Below are 11484 nucleotides of genomic sequence, written 5' to 3'. Positions count from 1 at the left end.
CCTAAAGGTCAAAAACGCCTTTCGATCCTTGCGAGCCACCGTAGATATGTGTGCGTATCGTCTGAAGACTAACACTACTCACATTATTGTGTATATGAAGTTTACTTGATCTCAGACTGCGCTGCCCGTTATAAAACAAAATACGTGTACGCGCGACATTCCGATCCGGGATACTGATGACTTTTAACTTGTTAAATGACAAACTTCAGATGTTTATATAACGAGCCAAGACTCTAAACATATCCGACGGTGTGTGTGGCTCGTTTGCGAATCGTGATGCGTTTCTCCATAACCGAACGAGCTCGTAACTTGTCGGTTCCTGAAAGTAAACAAACTTTCCGACGGTGAAGGCGCGGGTCCTCGAGCTCAGCATGGACCGTCGGACGCGACCCAACGGAGACGATTACGTTCATGAAGTCCAGCAGGGTGTCGTGGTTATGTGGCAGAGATTTAGTAAACCTTACCGTGTCGCGTGTATTTGACTGCGCTCGGATGAAGCCATGAGCCGTCAGGTGATCATCCTTTCTGGATTGATTTGTCTCTGTGTGACTCGGTGTTGCTCTTCCAGACTTGAACACTGCGACAACGGAAAGGTAAACGCTATTAGACGTTTGTCCGTTTCACTCCAAACAGGACTAAATTATAACCATAATAATCCCTCGGGATGCAGGAATAACTGTCAAGAGAGCTGGAACCTGTTTAATTATGTGATGTGCTTCATGAGTTTAACCTGCGTGAAATATTGTCCCATTTCTGTGTAATTATTATTCATCCTGTTTTGAAATACGAAATCAAATCATCAGTAGGCTATAAACGTATGCATTACACATTAATAATAACATTTACTCATTGCTATTGACTAAAGTATTATTTATAACATGCTCAGGTCTACTTTAAAGAAATGGCAGGTAATTCAGGTGTTTTACTTTAGTAACTAATGTCATAAATAATCTGTTTGTTTCAGACAAATCTGATCACAGACCTACCAGGACCTGACGAGCTTGTGTGTCGTGAGCTTTGGCCAGAGCCACAGACAGTAAATCACGATGTATTTATTATACAATGCGAATTTAAACTACAGTACAAAATGCACACCGGTGATATAAACACGACTAACACATTTTGCTTTTTTTTTTATTGCAGAATATGCCTGATGTTGACACAAAACATAATATAAAGGTAATTAAATTGCAAATGAGTCCTACTGACAACATTGTGGTCATCCCTACGATAGCAGGGTGCTACGATTGTGCATATCAACATATAAAAGTAACAAGAAAACTATTAATAAAAGCATCTTTTAACTTTAATTTCTGTCGTGCGCAGGCTGCTGATTACATCTGTATGGACAAACCTCTTACATACAATGAGCGCATACCCACCCAGTAAGCATTGACACGCACTCAGATCTCTTATCTGTCATTCCTTATCCGCTTCCAGTTCCGATTCCTCTTACTCCCCGGTTCATTAACAGTTTTCGGTATTTGTAAATCTCACAATAAGTGAGATATGTATGTGTTTGAATAGAAAAATGAAACTTATTTGTTTGTAATTCGAACTGCACTTTGATTCGCTATGAACCGACTCGCATGAATCGTGTAAACTGGACTGCACTGCATTGTGTCTAGAGGTGTGCATAGTGCTGTAAGAAACTGCGCATTTTTACATTTTGGTAAATCATGCCGCCCGCTTTGGCGGAAAAACGCACGTGCGCGAACCGTTAACGGAACCTAGCGTCGTTCGATTAGAATTTCGAACTCTGTTTAAATGTGTGGTTCATCGGTTTAAATAGCCGTGTTTGTTAATACGATTTACTGTTTGTTTCAGTGGTCCTTACCGGCCTGTTGAGGCAGAGAGTGGAGAGTATCTTTACTGCCCCCCTCAGCGCTGGCTGCACAACCTCAAAGTAAAGCACGGTCAGCGTTTCTGTAGCTAAAGCTGTTACTGAAGATAAGTTGAATAGCTGTGCGCGTGTTGTTTGTGACAGAACGGAGCGCTGGTGTTTCTGTATCACCCGTGTGTCTCGGCGGAAGCTCGCAGGAGTTTGGCGGGCTTGGCTCACTCGTGTCTGTCTCGTTACATCCTCACACCTCACCCCTGGCTCAGCCAACACAGAGTGAGTCATTCCTTCATTCACAACGACTCGTGCAACACAGGTGTCTGCACCTAACACTGGACGACCGTTCACAGTAGTTGTGGACAAAGAGAAGGAAACTTGTCACATGGATTGATTTAATTGGCTGACTGACGTCAAAGAATTATATATTACATTTAGTATCAGATTTTTTTTTCTTTTTACCAAATAACTTCCCTTCAATTAGCTGGTATTAAAGCATTATGTAGCATTTACTAACAAAACATTATATTTTTCACAATTAGTCTAGCTTAATTCCTAAATATGCTATTGTTTATTGATAACATATTTTAATTTTAGGATACACTACTGTTCAAAAGTTGGGGGTTTATTAAATAATTGTTAATGTTTTTTAAAGAAGTTTGAATTTATTTAAAAAAAAAAAAATGCTGCTTAATAATTTAATGGAAGCTGTGCCATTAAAAAATGACTGGCCCCTAGCCTTTGAATTGTAATGTATGTCACAATTAACACGATTGTATATAGATTAATTAGTTAACAGCACCTAATGCATTAACCATTAGCAACAAATCAATCCATTCTGTGAAATGTTAACAGTTCATGTTATGTATTTAAAAAACTAATTTCTCGTGTCTGTAATTTTTCTGAAAGCCTTTAGCAGTGGTCTCGTGGGGTCACTCACTAGAGATGTCTCGCATCACTCTGGGGGTTTGTGATTGGTTGTTTACCATTTCCTCCGATATTAATCAATCTAATACAAGCCAAAGAGCGAAGTACAATCTATATTTAACAAAGCCAGCACCTCTGGACAAAGCAGAGAACACCAGTCAAGAGATGTCCAAAGTGGAGAGATTAAAGGTGAAGAAACTGCATAACAGTGATCAATAAATCAATTAAGATTTATGATTATGCACTCATTTTACGTATGTAGAAATACAAATAATAACCTTCTCTCCCAAATTTCACTTTCATCTATTAGTTCCTCAAAAACTGCTGCATGGAGACTCTCGGTCTCACTGAGCTACAGAGGACCAGAAGGAGAACCAGGAAGAGCAGGATGGTTGTCAAACAATCCCTGGAAGAAGTGGAACTGACGGATGACGTCAAACCAGAGGAATTTAACAACACAGAGAGTGCAAAACTGAACCGCAAAGACACGCTACCACAAAACCGCACAAAAGAGATGGCGTCCCTCTTAGTGCTAACTGTTACACAATCTCTCAGTTCTGCAAAGGACTCGAAGGAGCCTGGAGACAGCGCTAAAGACAAATCGAACGCAACTGAGAAGCAGTTTTCACCAAGTAATGTGACTGAAAGACCTAAATTCCAAAGTAACAGAAAAACACCTAAGAAAACTATAACAGGAGGTAAGAAGCATCGCATTAAGACTGACACAAAGGCTCAGAGGACGGGATCTGAATGCGGGGAGCTCGGACAGTGTGGAGTCTCAGACTCCTCAAAGTCTCCTCCTTTAGGAGGACCGCTGAGGGGCGAAAGGATGCCCATACAACGTACAGATGAGGCCGTGTGGGCAGCAGGCGCTTTGGGATTCCTCTTAGTGCTCCTCACTCTGTCTGTGCTCCATACACGACTCTATCGCCACTGGAGGGCTTCAACCAGTCTCTACTGGCATGACAATCAGCAAGACTACGAGAGTGTGGGTGGTAAGTACACACTATGTGTTCTTGCTGCATAAAAGCGTTAATTCTGCCACTTTTCCGCAGTTTAGATTTGTGAGAGGTGTCGTTTGCGTTTCAGACATCATCCGGCGGAGGCTTAGGATGGTTGGCCGAAGGAAAAGAAGGAGTGGCCAGAACAGGAGACAGGAATGTCCATTGTTGACTGATACCAGCAATGAGGAGAACTCTGATTAATGGACAGGATTGGGGAACACTAGAAATCTTACAAACTGTTGGAAAATCGCACAATAATCTTGTGGTGCTCATGAAGTAAATATGGACCTTTTTTTTATAAAACTAAGGATAACTTTCCACATTGAAGACTTCAACGACAATTTGTCTCTTGTATTTCATATAGTGACAGTTAAGTGATAAGGGTTATTTAATTTCTACCATTTAGTTTTAACTTTTACACTTTGTGTATGTTGTGTGTTGCATTGTCTGTAGTTGTTATATCATACTGGTAAAGCAGCGATAATATGGAAGGAGTGACAAATCATATTTTTCACATTGTGTACAAAGTGTAATTTAGGATTATTAAAACAGAAAAAAATGTAGGGTAGAGATTTTATTCTAATCATTGATTGCTCATTAGATTTCACTCAAAAGTGAATTTCCATTTCCATGCTGACTTGTGTAAAGGTGGAATGTTTGGTTCACACTACAGGCATTTGTTTCCTGCTGCTTAGGTATTATTTTTGATGGTAGGTTTCTAAAAAGCTGTGATAATTTACTCATCCTTACGTTATTCTAAACCTGTATGACTCTTTTTTTTTTTCTGTGGAACACAAAAGAAGACATTTTTAAGAATGTTGCAAACTATGTTTTAGTGACGATGTATTAGATTCCAAAGAGACATTTCTCAAAAGCATACAGGGGTGAGTTTTTAGTTTTTAGGTTAATAGCCTCTTATGATAAGTATGAATGAAAAAATGATGCATATGGTATCCTACTCTATAGCCCCGTCTGTTGGTGAGCATGACTGTGGTTCGTGTGTCACATGACCTGACACAAGGAGATGGCAGTAGAGAGCTCCCTGGTCAATAGTTTCAATTATGTAACTGCGCTGGAAGTTGTTGAGCAAATACTTTTTCATGTGTAGCATACTAATTGTATTGTTCAGAATCATACTAAAAGCAATAAAGACATTCATCTAGATTCTATTTGGGCCATAAACTACATATTTTGTAATAATAACCTTAATTCTCAGAATAAATCCACTCGAAGTGAACATAGACTTTATATGAATACTGCCTGAAATCAAATTTAGTGGCCTTACACAAACGAAGCCGTTTTTCAATTCAACCACAAAATGTTAAAATCTTAAAATTTTCAAAAAAGTGATTATTCCAATTCTATTTGACACTCACAACTTGTCTTGCAAAACCTTGAATGTGCTCTTTACAACAGAAGAGGGACAAACTTGACTACGAAAGAAAAACATTATAGCATTTAGTATTTATAGTACTTGTGTATTTGCACACATTACACAATTTTCACATTACTCCAGGTTGCAGTTATTTGTCACTAAAGGATTAAGACATTTTCATGTAGTCTTGCAAAATGTTGTTTATCCATGCAGACACTATGCAGAAGAGAACGATATATTAAAAACAAAACCATCCTTTGATGACAAATGTTGTTGCCTAATATTGGGCCTACGTGAAAGAGCTATCTTGAGTGATACCGATCATAAATAATTTCAAAATATGTTTTGCATAAATCTTCATCCTGTGTTGTCCTCACTCCTCCATATATTAGATCTCCTAGCATTTTTTTTTTTATCCTAAAACAATGCAATTACTGTTCAACAGAATTAACCATATAATTGTCTCAATGATAACCAGGGACGTCTTTTGCAAGTGTGAGCGGTTGTGAGTTGTGCAATTGAAGCCATTTGAAGGCAAAATAAAGAATGCAATGCAATCTGTGGATCAGTGGCTTTCGGCTATGTATTGTGAAATCATAACAGAAAACAAGAGATGCTGTGGAAACATGAAGCGAGATGTTAAAGGTGTACATGTGCTATATGTTTGCTCATTAAAGCTTCCGATCCAGTATATCATCTAGGAATGTCACTGTGAACGTTCATGTTGGATTCACAGCACTGACTGATAACTTCAACGTTAGATCTGTTCAAACATGATGCTCGTGATATCTTGGAAATGCAAAACATTCTATTGAAATGTAATTGGCTATTTCCTTCTTGTTAGTGCTCTTGGCAGCCATGTGAGGCTCAATGTGTCCAAGATGGGAAATGCTCTTGCATGTTTCAGGACGTGTTTTTCTTTTTCCTTTTTTTGGGGGGGGCTTGTATGTTTGATGAACGTGAGAAAGCAAATGTTTTCCACCCTTTTAGACAGTCACTTGGCTGTCTGGAGTCTGCTCATGTTGTATTTTAGATGCTACAAATTGAGCCCAGTTGTTCAAGGAATTTTATTTTATCTATTCTCCTCACCTCAAACAATTTTACAATTAGCCACTTTAGCATTTTATGGTAAAAAGGCAGTGGGGCCACAATTATATCTGTTTCAAACATTGCTTTACTGGCATTTCTTTGACTGTAACTTCCAATTACACGTTTCTTTAAATACTGTCCTCCTACTCATTCAGGTTACCCGATTTAGAGCTATACACCAAAAAAGCATTTATAGAGGGTTTTATGCTGCTTTTGTCTGCTTTAGTGGAATCCAACACTGAAGAATGTTTCGAGACATGTCATGTTTTCATAAAACAAATTAAATGGGGTAAAAATAAACTACTAAAATAGGAACTAATTCCTGCATAAATCACTACATTTAAGGGATAATATATTATGGATAGCCATTTCTGCAATGCCAGAATGAAAAAACACTGGGGACTGTAACATGTTATTCTTTCTTTTGTTTGTATTGTTTTTATAGCTCTAAATTGTGAGAGAGAAACTCAAAACTGTAAGGAAAAAAAACTGATGATCATTTAATTTTTTTTCCATGACAAGAAATCTCAATTCTGACATTTTTTTTGCGTTTTTTCTAAGAAATGCACTAAACAAAATCTGAATTGTGAGATAAAAAGACTCAAATACCTATATAGTTAAATTCGTAAATTTCTTCTAAGGAGAAATTTTTTTTGCAAACTTACAATCTACAAAATCACTCAGATAAGCAACAAGATGGAACAAATAATATTAAAAGTCAATAATACTGCAATATTACTAGTCAGATTGACCAATCAGAAGTGAAACTCACTGATCTGTGCAAGCAATATAATGCCATTGATGATCAATTGAAGAACATTATTTCAATTAGCAGTATTAACTAATACATTTTCCCTCTGTTTAAGTTTTTAATGTTGGTGCAAAACTGTCATATTTAAAATTGTAAGGATAGTATCAAAACTTAGTGTTCATAAATCATTGCATCTGCAGCTTTTCATTAAAAAAAAAAGAAAAGAAAACTCTTTCATAAAAATATTTACATAACTAGACTTGCAGCATTCTGCCAAATTCTCAAGGAAAGGCAAGGAAAATAAACAACTGTGCTTTCATGTATAAATGCTGGAGATCACCAGATACAACACTCCTCTGTGCAAAACATTGCTGACATTAGAGCTATTTAAGAGGGCAAAAAAAAAGAAAAAAAACCTTTCCAGATGCTTTCTTTAAAAGTCTTATTCTATTCTCTTTACCACACGGGTATACTTAATGGAAGGGGCATTTCACTGGGCATGAAATACTGCAGGAAATACGGTAGATGCCACTCAGACAATCCCATGTGAAATCGAGGAATTGCTTTTTGAGGTAAATGCCTTTGATGCATATAATTTGACACATCTTACACAGGATCCCTCTTTTCTTGTGACCAGAGCAAACCACTCCCTAAGCTTGAGGTTTTCCTGGTCTTGGCACTGTCTGAGTCATAATAATACGTTAAAAAGCATTCCCATCAGCTAAGACTTTCAATGTCTCCTTGGACTGGCCATTTTCAGAAGCTTCTGTGGTCTGCCGAGGGGACATGCAGGTTTTACTCTGTCTGATTTGTGCCTTTGGCCTTTTTGGTCAGTATCATCCAGCACCTTTACCACTGGAGGATGACGGATCGGTGCATCCGACGAGACCTGTTCAGAACGACCTGTCCCTGGCAACAGTAAGTTCTTCGTTTGTACCTTTTTCATGCAATTTATTTATTTTCATTTCTCTTCTTTGTGAAGAAATTCAGTGTATATGCTGTGTGCATACAATACCGTAACAGAAATATTGTGTTCTTATTGATGATATTCCATTCTCACTATCAAATTTTGATTAGAAGTTATTGAAATGTATTTTCTATTTATTCACACTTTACATACATGAACAAATGTACAAATAACAGTCTGTTTGTTCATACCTAACGTAAATGTTTGTTTTACGTGTCAAAAAAAGACAAATTGGTATAAAATAATGAAAGTGCATTGTATTTTCCTTAGAACCTAAAGGCACTGCTAATAAACTAAAGTCTGTCAAGCGGCTGAAATACAGGAAAAGTGTCAAAACATAACGATAGTTGATACTCACTGTGGTGGTTCCTGCACGCTTTCTAATAGAAATACCTGCAGCAATTCTACAGTTTCCAAGCAGATCCCGCGGGCCGCAGGAGGAGAAGTCGTCCCTCGTTCTCTTCCAAATTGAAAGACATGCAGAGCTTTTTCGGGCTGAACAGGACAGGAACCCTGAACCCAGACACCCTCGCTGTCATGAGCGCTCCTAGATGTGGCGTCTCAGATGTGGAGGATTACAGTCACAGACGTGGAAACAGGTGGAAGAAAAGCGTCATCACTTATGGGTAAATACCATATTTATATTCTACTTGGTAGATAAAAATGCTCCAAATTTGGACGGTAATTTTCTAGAATGTATGGTAATAAAAAGAATACGATCTTACAGCGTTGGGAGATACACCAGTGACTTACCAGTGAATACAGTGGACACTCAGATCGAGTCGGCTCTAGATGCATGGGCAAAGGCAAGCCCTCTCACTTTCCAGAGGTCATATTCTCACCAGGCGGACATCATGGTGGAGTTTGTCGGAAACGGTAAGTTGGCATCCACTTAAGACATGCACTTTCACCTTCGAAGACGAGGTTTGTTTATTTTGCGATGAACTCCTAGAACATGGAGACTCCTTCCCCTTTGATGGTCCAGACGGCACACTGGCCCACGCTTTTGGTCCGGGGGAAGGCATCGGGGGGGACGTTCATTTTGATGAAGCTGAAGCATGGACGGCTGGGTTCAAAGGTCGCTCAAATAAGACGTACTCAAATAAAACAGGACTACACTTGGTACTAAAAAGACAATGGTTCACTTGTTTCCTGTCTTTTCGTCTTCTTCAGGGTTTAACCTGTACGTGGTAGCTGCACATGAGTTTGGTCATGCACTTGGTTTAAAACACTCGCAAAACCCGGAGTCGGTGATGTATCCGACGTACAAAAATAGAAAAACACACAACCTGCTCTCTAGTGAAGATATCATGAACATCAACACACTCTATGGTAAAACAAATTATGTTTCACAAGCTATAACTGTGAAATTGTAATATTGTGGGAACAGAGGCAGCGTTCAGTTTCCACATTTACTTGAGAGATCACATGTCTGTGTTTTTTCTGTCCGACAGGGCCAAGGGACAAAAGGCCCCATCCATCTTCAAGATTTAGTTGGAGCTATCCCAGCAACCCCTGGTACAGTGGTTCATATTTCCCTGTGTCATTCAAGGACACATGTAATTCCGATCTGACTTTTGATGCGGTGACTACTGTAGGAGAAGCTATTTTCTTCTTCAGGGACAGGTAAGTTGATCACATAGTGTTAGCTGCCATTTACAATCCATTTGAATACAAAAAGGAGAGAACTGAATAGGAACTTGTAAAACATGTGTATTTTTAATTAAAATAAAAAAATCTTCTTTTGTCCTCAAATGTATCATTGTCACTATTGTGAATTTCTATCATCTTATAATTGCAGTTTTTATTTTAACAGTTGCTTCATTAGTTTTCACAGTTGCAACTTCACCTCGCAATTCCAATTTTTTATATAATAAATGAAAATTTCACAATTCTAATTTTCACATTTTTCACAGAATTACCTTTTTTTCATTTTGTTAATTCATTTATTTTTTTATGGAAACAAAATTCCATAATATTGAAGTGTGCTAAATAAAACTGGATCCAACTGGATAACATAACGTTTTTAATAATACAAGTTTTTGTGATATTTACATGCTTATGCACATTTTCATCATATATGGTTGCCAAATTTAACTCTATTTGTACCATTTCAGATACCTGTGGATCAAACACAATAATCAAAATGATATAAAGGAAGGTCCCATCAGCAATTTCATGCCAAAAATTGATTGTCAGATTGACGCTGCTTACTGGGTCCCTCAACGGTCAACAGCGTATCTGTTCAATGGTACAGACATGTTTGACATTATGCAGTCCTGAATCGCCTTCATGACGTTAAACAAAACCATTTTCTGTTCTACATTTAATACAGGGACAATTTTCTGGACTGTGAAAGGATCCCAAGTCAAAGGCAGACCGAAAAACATCAGCAGTCTGGGGTTCCCGTCATGGGTACAGCAGATAGATGCTGCGGTCCACATTCACAAAACTGTACACACCCTATTCTTCACCCAACACCAGTACTGGAGGTGAACTAAAGATACAACAACAATCTATCACTAAAATCAGTCTCAACGAATGACACTAAATTGTTTTTTTTTTTCTTATAGGTATAATGAACACAACAAGACGATGAATGACTCCAGCCCACGGAACATTTCTGATGATTTCCCAGAAATAAATGGACCTATAAGTGCAGCAATTTATAAAGATGGTAGGTACCAGTCTGATTACAATTGGTCTACAATTTATCTGACATGTCTTTTTAATCACATAACTTTCATCCATCACTCCACTCCAGGTTCTCTTCATTTCTTTGTTGGCTCAGATGTGTATAAATATGACGTCAAACGAAAGGAAATTATCGGAGCAGATAAGACAACTTCCTGGCTTGGATGTTAACAGACATTCATTAGACTAATAGTTCCTAAATCCGATAATTTTTTTTAAAAGGTGAATCGTTATTTTCGCAATTCTGGTTAATGCAGCAAAAGTGGCATTACACGTGACAATTCACCTGTAAAGATGGCATTAAGTTGTACTGAATTGTTTTTTCAGCATGCCGTGCTTGTGTTTTATGTGGTAAATGCAAATGTATCTGAAAAGTCAGAATGTGGTGTAAATTCAAATTTACGACTGTATCATTACTTCTGAAGAAAATAACTTGTTTGGCATTCAGTTCTGCAGTTGCATGACTGAGGTAAACCAAAGTATTTAGACTGAATGTGCACTAATCAGTGCGTGTGTTCATGACTGTAATAAAATAAGGTAAAAGAGTGCTTGTGGACATCCTTTACATGTAAAATGAGGATTTCGGAATATACAAAATGAACATAATCTTAAACCATTTACAACAAATCATGATAATCATAATCCTCTTCAGCCACTAAGACTACTGATGTAACACTAGACGTGATCTCATTTTGTGGACAACAAAAGCCACTAAATGCCTGACAATAAATTCTTGTTTTGAGGGCCCCGGTCCCACGTGATTTCTTACCATTTTAAGGTATGCACGAGTTGTATAAGACTCAGATGACATAAAAAGGAGAACATAAATGTAGCGTGGTC

The 11484-nt window shown here is 38.0% G+C and overlaps 2 protein-coding genes across 3 annotated transcripts; both read left to right on the top strand.

Annotated features, from left to right (window-relative positions):
- Positions 1-36: 36 nt before the first annotated feature.
- tp53i13 (tumor protein p53 inducible protein 13) lies at positions 37-5834 on the top strand. Of its 2 annotated transcripts, none has more exons than XM_043259457.1 (9): positions 37-593; positions 965-1036; positions 1144-1179; positions 1327-1385; positions 1828-1906; positions 1988-2116; positions 2747-2953; positions 3075-3759; positions 3854-5834. In XM_043259457.1, exons 1-9 carry the CDS (start codon positions 501-503, stop codon positions 3967-3969), a joined length of 1476 nt encoding a protein of 491 aa, XP_043115392.1. In that variant the 5' UTR covers positions 37-500; the 3' UTR covers positions 3970-5834. The 2 variants fall into 2 exon arrangements, with proteins under 2 accessions (XP_043115392.1, XP_043115391.1); XM_043259456.1 differs by having other exon boundaries at positions 965-1048.
- A 1894-nt stretch (positions 5835-7728) lies between these two features.
- On the top strand, positions 7729-11372 carry mmp20b (matrix metallopeptidase 20b (enamelysin)). Its single transcript, XM_043259910.1, has 10 exons — positions 7729-7901; positions 8338-8576; positions 8678-8826; positions 8903-9028; positions 9124-9282; positions 9405-9576; positions 10068-10201; positions 10286-10442; positions 10524-10627; positions 10715-11372. The coding sequence occupies exons 1-10, from the start codon at positions 7770-7772 to the stop codon at positions 10813-10815; spliced, it is 1473 nt and encodes a 490-aa protein (XP_043115845.1). The 5' UTR covers positions 7729-7769; the 3' UTR covers positions 10816-11372.
- Positions 11373-11484: the final 112 nt, after the last annotated feature.

This window comes from Puntigrus tetrazona, chromosome 15 (assembly GCF_018831695.1).
Source record: "Puntigrus tetrazona isolate hp1 chromosome 15, ASM1883169v1, whole genome shotgun sequence".
NCBI lineage: Eukaryota > Metazoa > Chordata > Actinopteri > Cypriniformes > Cyprinidae > Puntigrus > Puntigrus tetrazona.
Note: the sequence above shows the minus strand (reverse complement) of the source record. Positions and strands in the feature narration are given on the sequence as shown.